Here is a 20,461-nt window from a genome sequence, read left to right as displayed (position 1 = left end):
AACAGAACAACAGACCAGGGACAACACATCAGTGACAGACAGAGTGAAAAGGAGGGATTTATTACCCTAATATGACTGGAGGTAAAACCTGGGTCAAACACTTCTCTAGGAATTGCTTTAGACTCTGTTAAAATCCCTCTGCTGAATTAGCCGTGCATGATAATCTAAAAGACAGGAAGGTATTAAGAGTATAGAATATAATGTAGGCTGAAATAAATAAAGCAGTGGAGGATTTTCCACTTGCATTTGACCCAGAGCTTACACCACACACCATAGAAGGGACAAGATGAGGAGGAGGAGGAGGAGGAGGAAGAGAGAAGGCAGGGGAGGAGAGAGTGAAAGATATGGTTTGGTTACCTTTAATCTGGTTGCTCTCCATATTGCCATCTTGCATTTTACCTATGATGGAGACATACAAGACAGTAACAACAAAAAAAACCAAGGCAGACAAGTCAACAAATTATCAGCACAGAGACGACACACACAGTGAGAACCAAAAGTCACACATAGGGAGACAGGAAAATGACTTTTAATACAACGTCTCCGTGACAGTCACATAGAAAGGCTTGTGATGTGTAAGTGATTTAATGTATCTATGCTACAGCTACCAATAAGACATTAATAAAACAAAATATATCCAACAGTCAACAACAAATACCTAGTGTGCAGATTTTCTTCTATTAAGTGGGAGGAAATTAGTTTTTAATATACTTTATTTTATTGAACAAGTAACTAATCAAGTTATCAAAAATGCTTAATGGGTTCTTTCTGAAACAAAAATATTTTGACACCAAAATCTATCATGTGTAACATTAATATTATGCTGAATAATTACAACAACCAAAAAAAAAACTGCACACACTTTAAAAAATAAAAAAATAAATAAAAAAAAAAAAAAAAAATTATATATATATATTTATATATATAGATATATATATATATATATATATATATATATATATATATAAATATATATAGATAGATCCTGACTGATATGAGCACAGGTAATTCGACACACATTATCAACAATACGAGTCAAATTGTCAGGGTATACAATGTGATATTAAGACATACAGCAGATAGAGCATTACACTGAACACTGACGGTGAAGGAGAGAACACCACGGACACACACCACACACACACACACACACACATTACAAACAAACAAAGAGACAGCATGCATAAGAGGAAAAAATTCAGAAAGCACATGCAAGATAACACATTTAGAGAAAGACACATTGGAGATGTGAACAATAAAGAGAGAGAGAGAGAGAGGGAGAGAGAGGGGAAGGATAGAGAGCGCACGCGCGCGCGCGAGAGAGAGAGAGAGAGAGAGAGAGAGAGAGAGAGAGCCTGAAGGAAAAGCCTCCCACATTGTGAAGTTACATAAGAACAACTGGAGGAAAATCGAAATCTAAGTTCGGGGACCGTGAATTTATGATGCTGTTGGATTCTGCTTACACAGGGATGGAATTTAATTTAATGCGCATTTCATTCAAACAAAGTTTTAAATTATAGAATTAACTTCTTGGTTAGTTTATTTGAGCTACTGAGAGCTGAAGCACACATACAGTATATATCATATATCATACAGTATATATCATCTTGTCAGGTGATAATAACATAAAACTAAAAGTTACAAGATTCATGTGCTTTCAAACCAAATGTACAAACAATAATTCCAAAACAAGACATCATGATTAAGAAACCATTTATCATACACTGCAATGTTGATCCCATTATCTGCCCAGGCTATAATTATAGAGATATGCTCTGTTTGTCTCAGTGGTAGGCAGGCTAGAAATTGCACAGAATGTGTCTTTTTAAGTGCTTTGTACTCAAATGTCACAGAGAAAAAGACTAAGGTAGAGCTGAAAGAGCAGAATGTTTCCAGAATCTTCGGCATGTATGTGGAGAATAAATGACTCGTTTCACCTCCACTTCCACATTAGTCTGTTCCCTGGAGTCACAATAAAGCTGAAGATGACAAATTGCTCTGTTCCAGCCCAAGACAGCACAAGGTCATCATTACAGTGCAAATCATGCCCCTCCTGCCTTGAGTACAAACATTTTGCGGCTGCTCCCCAAGGGAAAAAAAGATAAGATAAGAGAGAGCCCAGTGCTATGATGAATGAAGCTAATCTTTTTGCATCTTGTCCAGCGAACACAGAAATGGAAGATTTGCACTAAGTGATCTCAGAGGACACCCAACAAAAAGGGATGGCCCTGCAGTGCGACTGGCCAGCGTTCTTCAGCTAAGGTCTTATCGACTGTCAGAAATATGAATTAACAATGACAATCATTATACAACACAATAGCCACTATAGGCACAATTTAAAGGAGTATTAATACATTTTGAGAGGCTTCTTTATCTGCTTTCTTGCCAAGAGATAAATGAGAAGATTGATACCACTCTCATGCCTGTATGGTAAAAATATGAAGCTACCACCAGCAGTCAGTTTGCTTAACTTTGCATTAAAACTGGAAATAGAGCCTGCCTCTGTAGACTGGCAACAAAATCCACCTACCAGGGCCTCTAAAGTTCAATACTTAACTGATTACATTTTTTCTAGTTTGATTTATTAAATAGGAAAATAAGCCAAGCTATTTCTCATTGTAACTCTCAGCAAGTAACAGAATGAGTGTATCTCCCAAAATGCTGGAACATTCCTTTAAAGACAACCCAGTTCAAATGTTGCAAGATTTCATAAGTGTTAACCTTACACACCTCCACAAAATATCATTCTATGAATAATTTGCTTAAAAGACTGAAAAAGGTTTGACTATTTTTTTAGAATAATGAGTTTAAAGACTAACCAAAAAATACATATATCTAAAGTAATGACAACTGTTTCCGAGACAGCTATGTAGCATGTACGTTACAAGATTACAAGACAAAAGATAGCATGAAGAGAAGAAAAAGAAACACCAGACTAATTTCTATGACTACAGAGGACATGCAGTGACAGCATGGGTACAAAAGGATCCAAAAACTGAACAAAAAAGGTAGAGCAGAAGGTGAGCTCCCATGATAGGAGGCAGTTGGAGGATGGAGAAGGTAAGTGAAAAGTCATGACACAAAGAGGTCAGAGATCAGAGGTTTTGTAAACCTACCATTAATTAGGCTGGCACTGCCAGGGGCATTAATGCCTGCAGCCCCATCCGTGGCTATAGTTGCGATGGGGTGGATAGGGGGATGGGAGCAGTCTAGCCAGTAACAATGAAGGCCGAACACAAATGAACAAAAACGCACACGCACGCACACAGGCGTCCACGCACAAACATACACGCGCACATGCACACACAAGACAATGAACAGAAATAACATGGTTATAGCACATTTAAGAGATTCAGCATATGCATGTGAATACTAAAGTCTACTTTGTGAAATTTGTGATGTATTTTCATCAATGTCACCTTATGTATGTGATTAAAGTGATTTACTGGGTGTTGTGTCAATCAAATAAACAAATGTGACATTGAACAGACATGAAACATGAAATCTGAACATAACATATATGGAAATATAACCAAAAATGTGCAACCAGAGCTACAAAATAGACAAACCAACTGTAAGTCAGGTGAAAATGCCACCTTTTGTTTTATACATATCTGTTATGATATACTAAATGTAATGTGCTGTATGTAATTTTGCATGTACAGTAAACAATACAGATTCCACTGTTCTGTGTGATATACTGCATTGATATTCATTCTAGTGTTTATCAATTTGCTGCAGTGTGGAATTCTTTCAAACCATGTTATTCATGTAATATCATATAGCATCACACAATCATAATTTGAGCAGAAAATCTGAAACAAATAAGCGAAAAGGTGTTGCATAGCCAATCTGAAAGTAAACTCTCCTGCAAAGTAAACCAAAAAGTATTAGCCAGGGAAATACACATGTGCCAACCGCTTAAGTGATGAGGCTAATGTCCTTTACTAGTGAAAATCATAAAGTCCGTTATGGTTTTCAAAAGCAAATCACGCAATCATTTGTTCATGTTTTAGACAGCAGTCACATAAACTATGATTAACTGTGGGGAAAAAACTGTAACCAAAGGTCAGAAACTGCTTTTCATGTTTCCTTTTGAGTTGTGTCCTGAGTTCATTATCGACAAAAACATTATGGTTCATAATGGTTTAAAAGTTTTACCACAATTTGATAAGCTTATTGAAAAGCAATTGCATTCACACAACATCCTGATGATTTTAGTCCTGGAGACTTATATGACTGCATTTAGCCGAAACTATCAGCTGCCTAAAGGTAACTGTATCTATAAATTGTTTAAGTTGCCCTAATGAGACCAGTCATACGTTAAGTATTGAACGCGGGATGTATGATATTTTCCTTTTTGTAAGAAAATACCAGTGAAACGCATAAAATTTCGAGTAAACCTCTAATTAATGGATCAAGAGTCAGATTTATTAAATTTAAAACAAAATAATTTCCACCAGATCAAACATATCCTCTTAACGACTCAACTTACAAGTCTAAACAAGAACACATGAAGTATTTGTTAGAGTTTAGATCAGAGGAAGAAAGCGTCGTCCACAGATGATGACATGTTGCTGTTACCTTGTATAATGTGACAATTCTGAGACGGCACTGAAGCAAATGCCTCAAAACAAATAGGATGCTATCCATGCGAGCTGCTGGGAAACTTACAGAGCTGTCACAAGAGGCACTGGTAACAGCGGCAACACATCACTACTGCAGTTAAATATGTGTATGTACATATGTGAGATGTTCTTACATCTTATAAAAGCTTATAGTGTCAGCACTCTACTGCTGGTGCATGTGCTGTATACCTGCAAGGCTGTCGCTCTCATGTCATTGTTCTGTAACACAGAAATGAGATGAGTCTGACAGGCTTTGTTTATTCATGGCATTCAATACGTCTATGAAACACGACCGATGTTGAATGCTACCTAGTTAGTTTGATGAGTGCAGTGCTCGTTATAACGGGGAGAGGATTATGCATGTGAAATGTGTCATCTGTCAACACTTAAAAAGATGCAGTGTTGTGATGATGGGGCTTCTCTTTTTAAGTGCGGAATTAAACTGGAGAGAGGGTGCTTGGCTACAGAAAAGGGGTGAGGAGTAACGGTGGTTTACTGGAGATCATTGGGGGTTAAAGGTAGAAAAGGATCAAGTACCAATCCCATGGGTCAGAGAAAGGTGATACTCTACCTGTATTCTGGTGTCCATCTTCTACTGCCCCTCCTTCGAGGTGAATTTGTAAGGATAAGAGAGTAAGTTCAATGATGCACCTGAACTACACACAACCTGGATACTGCAGCTTACAAGTGTTCCACCAATACTCTCTTAATACATTATTAACACACATTCAGCAAAGTGCACTGTACTAATACAAATACCTACAAAAGGTTCATACAGTTCACGAGTAAAGCAGGTGGACATTTGTGTGCGTAGTGTTTAAAACCCTTCTGATAACAATGACAGTTAAAAACACTGATATTATGCAATGAACGTACGCAGTTTGACTTTCAGGACATAAGGTAATGAAACAACAACAGCTTTTTCAAGGGTATGTTGCCAAGCAACGCTGAAAAAAAACCCAAACAAATTACCTAAGTACTCCTGAAGCCAAAGCAGAAAGATTTTATGAGGCATGTTTGTAAAAGGTGATGATTTAATAAAGTAATGATCTGACCTTTCTTTTCTTTCTTCTCTTCCTCCTCTGGGCCAGCCCCCAGCAGGGTGAAGATGATTCCGGTCTGAGAGTTGACACCGACGGCAGTAACCACCATGCGCCCTGAACCCTCCATGACATGGGTGCCTGAAAAAAGGGAACAGTGTTATATTACAGCCTCCATCTCAAAATGCTCTTAGAACAACTAAATGAATACTGAGTTTAATGAATTGACCTATTTGGTTCCTAAAAACAATCTAAACTCATTCCTATGAATAGTGGGTGAAATTACACAAAACACATTTTTGTGGGTAGTGTAATTATGTATTTGCTAGCAATGTGCTAGCAAAGTGTCATGGTAAAGTATAGTACAGTATGTCTCCAGAAAACATTTTCTTTGGTTCTATATTCATTCAACATTTATGATCCTTGTCCTAGTGCGCTGATGTAAAATTGGGGAACTACTGCATATATCTTAAAGACAACAATTCCAACAATTGACCCTACAGAGAGAGTTCCTCAAACATTATTAAAGCCAAAAGTCAGCACTTTATTGTCATGGAGAGTTTTATTTTAAATCCAATGGAGTAGTGGGCCAAAAGCTGTAAAAATGTGTCACACAGAGATGTGCACACAGTGCTCCAATTTTGTGCTTGTGTATATGTACAGAATACACACACACACACACACACACACACACACACACACACACACACACACACACACACACACACACACACACAGAACATTATTAACCTTTGAGAGTAAGTCATTGTGGGTGACTGTGAGGCTAATTAAAGGAGGCAGCAAAAAGGCACACGGCTAATTATCCACAGGAAAAAAACTAAGATGTGAGATCAGATTAACCCATGTTTCTGTTATCTGTGATATTCTTCATTTCTAAGAATCCTACAGCTGCAAATTCTAGTCTCTGCTGTAGTCTACTACACACTAAGGCAGTAAAGTGGCAAAGCAGATAAAAACAGTGTCTTTGAGGCTGTCCTCTGTATTGATATTCAGATTATAATTAACAACCTTTTGTCTTTTGTCTGAGGTAACACCATGACTTTCACAGCAGATTCTGATTATTATGCAAATATTTAGTATTTCTATTTCTGTAGTTTATTTTGAAGGCAGTGGATGTAAATGCAGGGTTGTGGCATTAGGACTAGAAGGTGTAACAAACCAACTCGCCTTTATCTCTCGTATTGAGTTTTGGTGATGACACATTTAAACAGGCCCACTGGGTGAAAGATGTCAGAAAAGTAATTGTAGGTTTATTGGAGATTTTTGTATTTTGACAATGGAAAAAAAAAATTGGCATGTATTGTGGGATGGGATTTTTAAAGTTGTTAACTGCAGTCTCAAGTCCTTTTTGACAGAGGTGGTGAACATGTGACACGTAAGAACACATGTGTAGAGTCTGCAGTCGAGTCTACTCCTCATCCCCCCCCCGCCCCCACTTTAACATAACATGATAAATATTACAGCAACATACCAGACAACAGCATGGGATCCTTGTCTGCAGCCTTCCTGACATGGTCAGACTCTCCAGTCAGTGATGACTCATCAATCTTCAGGTCATTGCCCTGGATCAACACTCCATCAGCAGGAAGAAGGTCACCTGCAAAAATAGAAATACAGTTTCTATCTTCAGAAGATGTATCTACATTTGTGGGATTGACTGAAATCACCTCACATAGCAAAACAGTTCAGCAAACTTTAACGACTCATTAGAGTTTTAGCTTCTGACCACTGTGGTATACTGTATTTTTGGTAGAAACAGGATGCTAGTGTGTAACCTTCTGTAAGTGTCTGTCTGCAGCTAATTCTTTTCTGAACATTAACATACTGTGGCTTGAATATCTTTAATTGCTTATGGTAGACTTTTTAACTTTAATCCCCCAATGGAAATTAGGTGGAAGTCTATTTTCAGCTACTGAACCATGAAAATGACTTTAGTCAGAACAATGGACAAGGCAATCATGGCGGGAGAAGAAACAAATAACTCTCAGATGTTTCAATCAAGGCCATGGTTGAAATCAAAAATAAGTTAATGCATAAGGTTTTGTGTCAAATTAGACTTTCTGGGGAGCTCATAGCTCACCTTACAGTTTAAACTCTGTCAAACACACACAGATTGATAATCTCCTCACACCTACCATATTTGATTTGTGCGATGTCCCCCACCACTATGTCAGCCACAGGCAGCTGTATGACCTGGCTGCCGCGGACAACCTGGAATTTCTGTTCCTGCTCGATGCGGCTCTGCAGCCCACGGAACTGCTTCTCCTTCGACCAGTCATTGAAGGCTGTCACCAGCACCACACATACTACCGACAACAGGATAGCTGCACCCTCGATCCAGCCGGCATCCGCCTCACCCTCATCCTCTACCCCACCTGCTGCCACACCACACGCTACAGAGTGGCAACAGCGACAGGAAGGGGGGGGGAGAACATACATTTACATGTCATATATTTGCAAACACACTATGTTTTCATACATGCACATAGAATTCTGTCAACACACACTAACACACTAGATATTAAATCAAAAATGTAATACACAGGTATATGTGCTTGTTACTGATGCAAAGTGTGAACTCTGCCTAATAAAGAGACATAGGAAAAGTAATCAAATCTAACATTAAAACAAGGGTCTGAAGAGATGTGGATGAACAGGGCTGTGACTGTGTGTGCAAAAAGTGTGCATGTGTGTAGTATAAATACAAGCATATGTGAAATTTATTTGTCTATGAACAATGGGTGCATTATGAAAGACAACTCTGAAATCAAATGAACTCTGGCTGAAATGACCTTCACAGAATTTACTTCCTCTCATCTCTTGAATCATTTGCTCTACTTCTAATGAAAACCCTGCAGTTTGCTGCCTGTTCACTCACAGACTGGGATATATTTGGGAATGAAACAAGGCCTATTCCCAGTTCTCCTCGGGCTGCTTCATATATTACTCTAGGAGCCATTGTGCCCTACACTCCTGGCTAGTTGACTTCAAAAGCCCACAGTGGGGTGATTTGCTTTGGACTATAAAACACTTGCAGCTCGCAAGGGAACTAGTGCAGACCTCATATAATAGACATTACATATGCATGGTCTGGTTTAACCAAGAACTAGACTCCAAGAAGCACTTTGGACTTTCTGGATAACTATAGAAGCTTTACAATCAATATGATGTTTAGTGAGTGGATACACTGAAACAAGTAACAGAACACACCCTCCTTGTTCTGGAAGAACAGCAGTACCAACACACATTCATTTCACAATTTATTTCATATTATGTACTAAATTTTGTTCCTTACAATGCATGTATATGCCTATTTATATGCCATTAGTTATATTACATTGTCCAATATCCAGGTCTTTAATTTCAAATGGCATTTTCCTTAGTTAATCATGTTTTGTCAGGGAGTTCCTGATTTCGATAAGTGACAGCTCATTATTTACAGATTTACAATCTACTTCCATTAAGATAATTTTTTTGGTTTCTTTTAACTAGTAAGACTAGTAATTTAGGCAGTAAAATTTTTGACGGGAGTTCAGCCTGTCCTGCTTGATCACTGCAGCAAATTGATAGTAGCACAGTCAATGCTGTCCATGGTTCTAATTATAAACCTCTTAGTATTCAGATAAGTAAATGCAAATGCGTGCACAAACTCTGCTCTCTCACAGACAAAATACACACACAACCATGTAGCGATTCTGTAGCTGTCCGTGGTGCTGAAGTGCCAGCATTGTGCTCTCAAACACCCAGGCCATACAAAGCACAAAATATTATAATTAATGCAGCTGACTGAGTAACTTCCACAACTGGGTGCCTTATAAATGCCTGAATACATGTCTGTAAGCTTCAAAGGCAGTTCAACAAATTGGTTTGGACACACTGCCAAACCATGTTGGTTTCTGTGTCTACTTTCAGTATTTTCTTTGTGTTTTTCAGGGTTTTTGTCATTTGCATGTCATGTGTTTGATACAGACGCAATTAAGAGCCTCCTCATTCAACTGCAGCCAGGCTGATTCATATGTAAATGAGAATTAAGTCATTCCACCACCATCTATTTCTGGACCCAGCTTCTTTTTTTTGACCTATTAATAAACAGAACAGCAAAAGAGTGAGTGAGAGATGTGTGCTTGTGTATGCATGCATGTGTTGATGCTGTGAATTTTTGCTAAAAATACATTTCATTACATAGATTTTATAGGCTCCAATTTAATGATTTTTCATTTACATTTTTTTCTACCTTAAGTTTAAACACTGATTACTGTATTATTAAATCTGTAGTCATTTTTTAAAATGATTTTCCAGTTAGATTTACTGTCATTTTGGAAAAAAAACACTTTGAGATATAACATCTCATTTTTTGGCTGTCTCATGACTGTGAAGTCAGCCGTAAAACATCTTACTATAGTTTTCATCAGTGTTGCTCTTTAAAAGCAATATTCAAATGATCATTGCTATAAATGTTTCATTATATTAAACATTCATGACTATTGATCACTATATCATTTTCATCCTTCTTTAACTCAATCATTTTCTTATCAATCTTGAAAAATGTATTTCAGTTGAGCTCTTGTTTCTTGGAGCCACTCTACATCTTTACATCCCTATAACCTCATATCCATGTCTCCTCCCTGGTTCTTTTCCGGAATATGTTGATTTAAGTGGTTATGCATTCAAATCTCTCCAAATCACACTGCTACTCACATCTATTTGTATGCATTCATATGAGAAGAGACTTTCATCTTAGCACCTTTCCTGCCTTAAGTGTCTGTAGATGTAGGCAGTTATCAGCATAACAATCTTTTTCTGCTTTATTCCAAATTGGTGATCCAGGGAGCAACATTTAACCTGACACAGCTCAGAAGATGCAAAGAAAATTGGGTATAAAGGGAAAAGCACTGTCCAATTAAACAATACATTTACCTAACTACTTGGCTGAGTGCATCATCTATTTACTAACTGAGTCTTAACCAACCACATAAAATTACACTAACTTGGGAATTATTTGCTTAACTAGCCAAGCAAAGAGGGCAGAGGTAACTACTTCTTCTTTCTCAGGTATTTCTACCTTTTTTAAGCCCCTTTAACTGATGACTGGTCCCTTCGACTGCGCAGCTGAATTCCATTACTGTGATAATGCTGGGAGCAATGACTGATGTTGCTGACTCAGCACCTCGTTATGGTCTCTGTCTTCATTTCCTGTTTCACGGCTCACAAGGCTGATGTATGGGCACTGGGAGCTCAAGGTTATTTCTCTACTCAACACTTCATTAACCTTTAATACACACTTTTAACACCATCACAATGTGCACACACACACAATCACACACAAAATATTCCTATGCCCCATGAGTCACTTGATTTCTTGCAGCAGGTCACAAACCAAGTGTGACCTGCCTCACCAATTAAAAAGGATGTGTGCATACATGAAGATGTAAGTGTGTCAGCTAATTTCAGTTATGTCAGAGGAAGTGATGTCAGTGGACCAGCACCAATTATAGCCATTTGCCTCAGCAATAGTGCAGATACCAGACATAACTGTGCTCCTGAGTCTGTCTCATGACTTTGAAACAAGTCAAAAGAGAGTGTGTGATGTCACAGTGATGTCACTCACACTCTCCTCCGCCTTTCTCTCCAGGAGGGTGGTAGAAAGAGAGGCCCAGGGAGATCAGAGCAGCAAGCTCAAGGATGATAAGGGTGACGTCCTGCAGGGCCTCCCATACCAGCTGCAGGAAGGTTTTTGGCTTTTTTGGAGGTATCAGGTTTGCACCATACAGTTCTTTTCTCTTGTCCAGGTCAGGTTGGGCACCTGCCAGTCCTAAGAGACACAGAAAAAAGAGGAGAAGAGTTAGATCAGATCACTGTACAATGATCATCAGTGTATGGAGGATATTCTTACAGTCATGTTAAGAGTAAAAAACAACACTTTATTTCGACAATTGACTGAGGAAAATCAACATCTCAAACACAAAAAGTATCAAAAAGCACAGGTAAAAACCTTTCATTTTACAGTTTTAAAACTCTGCAGTCAGCTTTGTATTCAGTCTTTATTTCCATACTTTCTTCATATCTCTCCCTCACTCTCACACCACACACAAACCATCTCTAATTATCAGTTTGAGTCATTGTGGGCCGCGGCTCTGCCTTATATAATTCTGCTCCAGAGATGAGGGCCTGGTGCTTTGACCTCATCCACCTCCTCATCCACCATGAACCACTGTACACAAATATCTTTGGCTGTTTCATTGGGAGAATTTAGCACTGGCTTCAGGCACAATTTACTTTTAGACTCCTGTCCAGAAAATTATTCTTATACTGTTACGCATATAATGATGCAAAAGGGTCACTTACATCAGATGTATTGCTTTCACATTAGGGTAAATATTGCAGTCTAAATGACATAACCACAAATGAGTAGCCAATTGTGGATAATTGTCTTTCCTTTCATTTCTTTCAGATATGCAGTATGAAGGTACTACGGTTTAATCCCAGGACAGCAGATTCCCTGATATCCTATTTCTTGAGAAATATTATCACAAAACAACAGGAACAACATATTGGAGAACATATTGGAATATGTTTAGACAACATATAAGCCTACAGCCTACAGTACATACATAGTACATTGCTAAAAAAAATGCAACAGCTGCGTGTGCTGGCGCCTGTGGAAAAAGCATGCACTGAATACATTGTATTGCACTATAACGCAAAGCAGCTTAAATTCAGACTGTATCCTAAGGGCTGGGAAAGGACTTGTTAAACAACTGCTTGCCAGCCATTGGCATGATAAAGCGCGAGACGAACAAGAGAAAACTAGTCTATCCTCAGTAGCAGGAGAGAGCATGTCAAGTGCGCAACACAAATGGGGCACATTTGGTGTGCACAAGGGCACAGCTTCAAAAAGTCAAACTGACGATAACATGGCAGTAAAACTGCAGCAGGCCATCTCACTGATGACAAACCAGCTCGAGAGGGAAGGAGAAAAACTGACCTGTTTAAAATTATCACCAAAGTACAGAATTATAGCCTTGTTCCAGCAGCCTCTGTGCGCTTATCTGTTTTTCTACTGAATTTAAATTGCCATTCAACTGCAACTATTGTAAAGTTTTAACTTGATAACCATTATCTAACATTCTATTTAATACTACCAAATACTACACTAAAACGGTCAGGCTAGGAACCCATCGGTTAATGCATATTTATCCTTGTTGCAGTTAGTGGCAAATATGGAAATATGAGCAATGCAGTTCCTGGGATTCCCGAAATACTGTGCCCTGATCTCGTGGTTTGTTGGAAAAATATAAATCCCCAATTGTTTGATACAATACATTCAACATTATGTTGAATACAGACATAACTAATGGTTGAGTCTGGTTGATCCTGTATCTTTAATGGTGAAAATTGAGGCTACTTTTCAACAACAACTGTTCTTACTATACTGAGTCACGTTTATGTATTAAATCTGATTTGTCACAGCAGTAAAATTATATTGATTTCTTTTTTCAGATTATCTGATTAAACATTTAGTCGATGGTGTATAATATCATAAAATTGCACTACACACTTTCTAGCACTTGAGGTGACATCTTAAATGTGCTTCTTTAATGTGATCAAGACTGCAAAACGTAAAAGATATTTAATTTCTTTTTATATTAAACCAAGACATTAAGTTAATTCTCACATTTGGAAATGTTACTGGTAAATGTCTGACATTTTTGCTTGGTAAGTGACCATCTTATTGCTCGATGATGATGATGAACACTTACATTATGCAAGATTGTAATGGGGACAATTTAAAATCCCAGAAAATTATATTCTAAGCAAAAAGGGTTGAGTCTGGATCATTTTTGATGCACCTTTTTTTTTTTTTTTTTTCAAAAAATCAAATTACAACCTCCGAGAATATAATACGTTTATTTTATATATCTTATTTGCACAATCTTGCAATAATGGGCCTTATCTAAAAAAAAATCAAACTATTTTACTACTATTACTACTATTAAACTATCTTATCAAGTGTTCATGTACTAAAATGCATTTATTACAGCTGCACTGAGAATCAGCGAATCAGAATCATCACTGAATATTCATCAAAAATTCATCCATTCAAGGCAGCATTAAGTGTAATAACAGCAACGTAAATGTATGGTCTTTATCCTAAGAAAAATAATTATTCATAGAAGATTTCTATCAAGCTACATTATTGGTTTCTATCTAGCTGTTTTTCACTGTGGCACCATTATCTGCTGCTGAGTGCACAAGCACAGTGTGTATTCACTGTCTCACTGTATTCTCATTCTCTCTCTCTCTCTCTCTCTCTCTCTCTCTCTCTCTCTCTCTCTCTCTCTCTCTCTCTCTCTCTCCCCCTTACAACCACAGACATTACCACAGCATTATGTCATGCATGGTGCGTCACTGGGTCTCCCAGGAGTGGCCCTGGATTGCACCTGATAACATCACTCGCATGCTTATGACTATGAGATGACTTCTGCGGGAAACAACCGATGAGCCATCTGTGTTTGGCATCAGAGAAAGAGTAGTAAAGAAGAGAATGACAGAGTTGTGTAATAAATTAATGTTCAGCTAAATGTTCAGAAATGGGGGAAAATAGAGAAAAGAGACTGGTTTCACTTGATTGTAAAAGAGAGAAAACGCAGTAGGGAGGGAGAAGGAGAGGACAGAAGGAGGACAAGCTCAAAAGAAGAAAAAAAATCCCAGCTTCTACGTAGGAGAATGCCCTGGTTACAAATAGATCAGTCTATAAATAGCCTCATTATCCATTCTCTTTTAATTGTCTCTGTGTGAGGACATAGCATGCTCTCCCATTGATCTCCACAGCACCCTGCATCACATCACACACAAACATGTCTGTGTGTGTCAGTGTGTGTGCATGTGTGTGTATGGATCTGTGAGTCGTGACCATCTGCACGTGCTTTGGGTGTCTGTATGTGTGTGTGTAATAAAGCTGGCCAAGCATGCCTGTGGTTGCTTGCACTATTACACAGTAAAACTGGAGCTCTTATGATCAGGCTTTAGCCAGTTCCAGTGTGTCAGATATATACCAACACACACATAAAGGCACACACATACAGTATATGCACATGCAGATAGAGCCAGCTTATATATAAGCTGTTTCTTTTTAGCTAGGTCAGGTGCACATCATATACAAGATTTACTCATACAGAATTTCTGCCCAACACTACATCCACATATTTATCTAGAATATGCTAATCCACATTTCTTGCATCTGTCTAGAGGCAGCGGAGCTAGTTATATCTTGCAAATGCATCATTCTACATAATGGCAGCAATCATTTCACACTGAAATACAACCTACTGCACACTCCTAGCCATTCCTGCCATGCAATATGTGAGCCTGTGTGTGAGACGGTGCATCAATTCAGCATGACATTTAACCTTGTTAAATGTTTTAACTCTGTTCACTATAAATGCCCTTGAGATGTTAGCTATGCTGTAATCAATTTCCCAAATCATTAAATACTCTGTGCTTCCTGGAAAATCCTTTGCTACATTATCATTCCTTCCTGGATCGCTGATTGCAAGGCTGCTTAAGATTCATTTGCCAGATTATGAAATATTGTATGCTAAATATTGTCAGCCCACCTAACTGCTCTGGCAGAGCCTTTTGAGGAGGTAGAGAGAGAGGGCAGAAACACTGTGGCGATACACAGATGAGTCACCAAAATCTCACAGAGGATTAAAGGTGACTGCAGAAGAAGTCTGTGTTTTAAGGTCCATTAGCAAGTAGTGAAGCCTTAACAAGTACACTACACGTAGCAAATGTACAGGAGTGAAAGATGGGAACGGATAACAAACTCCCGTTATGGTATAACACGCAATGTATTTTATCAAAGCTTATTCTAAGTGTTGTAATGAAGGTTCAAATGGTAAAAGCCTTTTGGAGAGGTAATTTGAGTCAACCTATAAAAATGAGTGCACTAACATTAGCGTTAGATTGCAGTTCCCTTTTAAATTGTCAGCTGATGGGCTTAAAACAAACAGTGGGCATCCTGGTGACTCAGCAGATGAAGTAAAAGCCATTTACTGTATCAGAAATGCATCCCACGTTTTAATCTACTTTATGAATCTGGTTGCATGCCATCAAATCACTCTTCTATAATTTCCACTTTCCACTGAATTCTAGCTAATTAGACATGCTTGATGATAAACCACATTTGGCCATATTTGGTTGTGAGTATTAGATGGATAAAGATTGACTTTTCCATGCTCATTAAAAAACTTATGATTATGACATTTATCATTGCTAAGACTCCCAAATGGCCGCCTGGGTTCAGGGCCAAGAAAAGCCACTCTGAAGTTTGGCAGAGTGACAAAACTAATGTAAAGATGATAAGGTACTATATCAATTACAAATACAAAAATTGGAATTTGGGATGCAACTCAGGATTGATTGTGCCATTTGTCCATCATTTGTCTGATGTATAAGTCTGTATTCCAAATAAACAGTAGTGGCATTTTTTCAAATTATTTGTTTTGTGGGAAAAAAACTATTCAAACAATTCAACTAAAGTTTTTTTAATGATATGAAAGAAAAAACATAAACATTTCTAAACATATACACACACTGAGAAGCTATGATCAGTAAATACTTGTCATTATTTGAATATACTCTTTGGCTTAACTGATCATCAAAACTGCTGTCAACTAATTTCCTCACAACTAATGTTTTAATGTTTTTTGTCTTGTGAAATGTTTTAATGAGAATTTTAGAATTATTATTATTTATCTATCTTCTCCTCTTCTTCACCCTACCTACTCTATAATGTATGACTGGTAATGCTCTGATCTGTCAAACACAGCAGGATCTGTGACCCAAATCGGCTTTGATAAATGGTACCTGCCTAACATCCTGTTTCCAAATAGACAGGGACATTAAGAAAAAAAGGGGGGGGAAAAACTTTATTGCATCCTTTCTGCATGAGAGGAAATGGATTTTTTTCTGTCAGAGGGAACATGATGGCATATTTTAACAGTTGGCCCTTTTTTGTCCACGGCTAAAAATAGATCTCCATGGAAACACTATGCATCCCACACGATGAGTGGAAATACCGGAGACTCTGAACCTTGGAGAATGTGTGAATATGGAAGTAAGGTTGTCCGTGTGTGTGTGTGTTTTGTGTCCAAGAGCCTATATGCATGTGTATGTGTGTGCACACAAGCATGTACGTATGTACCAACAAAGAAAAGACAGTGATGAATGAAATGATGTGATGACCTTCAAATGTCCTTGGAAAATATATGTGTCATTATGGAGCTGCAAACACATCACATTTATATTTTTCAAAGAAAATCTTCACATAATGGTATGAATGAATGGTATGGTATGGTATGGTACAAACAGCATCTGTATTTCCTCCCTGTTTGGTTTTACGTCTTCTTGCCTGCCTGTCTGAACTTATTTTCCCCCCTCACAATCCTGTGTGCCACAGTGTCCAAAACAAGTCACCATGGCAACAGGGCTCTACGATGATGATGATGATCATCATCATAACGACGCTAACTTTTGATGCTTTTCCAGCAGCAAATCAATAGCCTCAATATGTAGGCTCAGCATTCACCATTTTAAAAGAAGAAAGAGAATAAAGAGGGAAGACACAGAGTGTTGAGGTGTGACTCCGAGAGCACAAGAGAGTGAGAAAAAGAGAAAGGAAGACATGGACCGAAGCAGAGAAAGAGGGGAGGCTGGATGTAGAGTAACTCTATGAATAATAACCCATCAGCAGCTAAAAGGTGGATAATTATCAAGCTCTTATTAGAAGACAGAGTGATGGAGAAATGTGTCACAGCGTCCTTGAGAATGACCTCCATCATAATGGCACCATTTTATCCCATAAAAGACGCTTTGTAACTGTGCGAACAAGGCAGAATATAGTAGAGAAGGGCAGATGTTGTTAAGGATGATGTTGAAAGTATAAGTTATAAGTAAATGACATGGATAGGGAGGGGAGTGGGATGAGAGGAGTGTGAAAAAATTATCAGGAAGGTGCTAACAAAGACAATAGAAGGAAATAAACAGCAAAAACTAAAACCTTCCCATGCTTTTTGGGTTATGCTATGCAAGTGGAGGGTTTGTGTTTGTTACAAAAAACAGATATTACAGCAATGCATACATTATTATTGTGGTGCTAGCTCAGGGAAAGAAAGCACTGGATGCTTTCACGTGAGCGATGTACTTGTTGTCCTTGTTCCAGCTGTACGACTTTGATATCTGCCTGTACATTTGTTTTTGGCACTGTACATTGATGGATATTGTTGTTGTTGTTGTTGGAACTTAATTACTTGTATGCTTAAAGGTACTGCTTTTTAGAAACAGAGACAATATGGAGCTTTACAACAACTACAGAGCATAGAAAAAAAAATATGTCAGGGCATTCATAACACCTGGGAGAGAGAGAGAGAGGAAGGTGAAAAACAGCTTTATGTCCAGTCATGTCACCTGCAAAGTTTAGATTTGCTCACCCATGTATGACATGGCACTCCCCTTGCTCCTTTTACACAACTTGTTCAAGGAAGGATTGTACCGCTGTTATTCTGCAGTTATCATCTGACTCACAGAAGAAGAACAGTACATGAACATGTCTGCAAATTAACCCTCCAAGGATCCATTTATCTGCCATGTATCAGGGACAGTAAATGATTGTCATTGCACTGTTATGCCAGTATTATTGTTGGGCAAATGCTGCCTGACGCCAACTTCAACCTTGAGGTCGACAATGTTGCTTTACGTGTCACTCATTGGTTTTTTGAGGGGCCAGTGAATATTAAAGTGAGTGGCTCCAGCTGTCACCATCTTGGCAGTGCCTGATAAAGCTTGAAACACAACCACCTAGTTGGAAGCTACCAGGTTAATTTTTTTTTCTGTTCACACAGGGGCAACTTTCACTTTGAATTATTCTCATTGGAGTGATCTTGGGATCATTTGTGTTTGTTTGAGTTACTAAGGCGAGTTTGACTGCAGTTTTTTGATTCCAAAAAGCAAGATTTGCCTGAGATAGTGAGTACAAGCAGGCATCAAGGATCTTTGTGTCTGTGTTTGTATTCAGTTTGGCTTCCAACTAAAGTCAGCCACACCGGAGACTGCAGCTTTTCCTGTTATCCTCCAGTGTTTTTTTGTTCCCCCCATCACCTTTGTACTTTCATAAAGTACACAGACATAATTTAGCAACTGAAATGGGAATGAGTTACTGTTAATTACAGAGAATTTCAGCTGCTCTGGAGCTCTCTGTACACACCCCAAAAGTTGGAAAAATAAACTCGACTCAGGTTGATTCTTCCAGACGTCTGAAACCACCTATACTCTCAAGTAGCTGTCTGCTGGTAAATGCTAACAGGGTTGCTTGTGAATCCAAAACACCAGCATCTGTCCCTCAACTCCAGCCTGTATGTCTAATTAACCACTGAGCAAACCACATAATTTGTCCAGTATTTGCAAGACCAAATTCTCCAAAAGGCATCAATACCACAGCTATGGCCCAGGGGTCAGGATCAGTGACTTGAATTGGCTAAGGGGAAACTTCAATATTATCTAAATTATTAAATCCCATACAAATTCACCTCTTCTGTCTGTCATGAACAGGGAAATCAGCTACGGAGACCATAATTGTTTTTGTACCAGTCTGTAAACATGTTTGTTTATGCAGTTCAGTTAGGCATTTTAACATGGGACCTAATAAGGATTGATTCACTTTTAGAGCCAGCTTGAAGTGGCCATTCGAGAAAATCGTTTCATTATCATTATCATTATTATTATCATTATTGAGGTTCAGCATGTTAGGCCTCTTTTGCTTATGAGATGTTATCTAAAACCATACTATGGGGTGGTACCTCTGCAGCATTAATCTGGCCTGTGTTGATATACGTGGGTTGTGTACAGAGGGGTCTTCGTTGCAGCTGTATTTGCATGATCTCTGTGTAAATAAACTACAGCCTCTGCTTCCAGCAAAGAGAACTCTGTGACATCCACATCAAATGGTATTCTGAACTCGCCTTGTGAGGAACTGTGAGGCACCAGGATTTGCTAGATCATGTTTGTCAGATAATCAGCTTATTTTTTTAACCTTCTCTTTTCCAGGCAATTTCCAAAGACAACTTCCCAGATGGTTGTGTGAAACAAACCATCTGGCACGTTAGGATAACTTAAAGCCAGGTCACATACAAACGTATCATACAAATTTTACACACATTTGATTGCAATTAATGAGGTGGGGCAACATCTGGAGAAAACTGGATTGGAGTTATTAAACTCCACTCTGGTAAGAGTCAAATAACAGCTTTATTTGAACAAGATGGTGGGGAATGTAACTGAATCTTTGGGTGATGGCGGTGGGTGGGCACACCCAGCAGCACAGCAGGTCCACTCACTGTTAGATGAAGGCCTAATTAAACAAAGGAAGCCCCCTTTTCTCACTTAATCATGGTTGGGCTGGATGTTTTGGGGGACACAGCAGGGGGTTGATGTTATTGCAGCATTTAAAACAGCATGAAAGGGGTGTTTCAACCTCTGTCACGTGTTCATTGAGGGTTATTCTAGTTTTATTTTAGCGCTGTCTTATTTGGTGTTGTCTTTACTTTGAAGATGAATTGCTTTGCTCAGCTTAACAATGTGGTTTTGCGTGGTGACTCTCAATACGTTCCACATCCCATCAGGATTATAATTACATGAAGGCACGCATGCTCTGTCTATGAGGACGAGCTAATGTTACATCAGTGTAGCAAAACATAGTGTACTGTACGTAAA

The 20,461-nt window shown here is 38.5% G+C and overlaps 1 protein-coding gene across 8 annotated transcripts in view; it reads right to left on the bottom strand.

Annotated features, from left to right (window-relative positions):
• The window catches only part of atp2b2 (ATPase plasma membrane Ca2+ transporting 2), a 125,070-nt gene that overhangs the window by 33,538 nt on the left and 71,071 nt on the right, over positions 1–20,461 (bottom strand). For 4 of the 8 annotated variants that reach the window (XM_037101493.1, XM_037101492.1, XM_037101489.1 and 1 more), the window contains 7 exons: positions 11,298–11,501; positions 7,825–8,082; positions 7,161–7,286; positions 5,684–5,809; positions 5,200–5,232; positions 3,117–3,209; positions 358–399 (listed from right to left, as the gene is read on the bottom strand). In XM_037101493.1, the coding sequence (XP_036957388.1) occupies positions 358–399; positions 3,117–3,209; positions 5,200–5,232; positions 5,684–5,809; positions 7,161–7,286; positions 7,825–8,082; positions 11,298–11,501 (882 nt within the window). The remainder of the gene's footprint in view (positions 1–357; positions 400–3,116; positions 3,210–5,199; positions 5,233–5,683; positions 5,810–7,160; positions 7,287–7,824; positions 8,083–11,297; positions 11,502–20,461) is intronic. The other 4 variants (XM_037101490.1, XM_037101491.1, XM_037101488.1 and 1 more) reach the window with 3 other exon arrangements.

The sequence above is a fragment of the Acanthopagrus latus genome, chromosome 6 (genome assembly GCF_904848185.1).
Source record: "Acanthopagrus latus isolate v.2019 chromosome 6, fAcaLat1.1, whole genome shotgun sequence".
In the NCBI taxonomy this organism is placed as follows: Eukaryota; Metazoa; Chordata; class Actinopteri; order Spariformes; family Sparidae; genus Acanthopagrus; species Acanthopagrus latus.
Note: the sequence above shows the minus strand (reverse complement) of the source record. Positions and strands in the feature narration are given on the sequence as shown.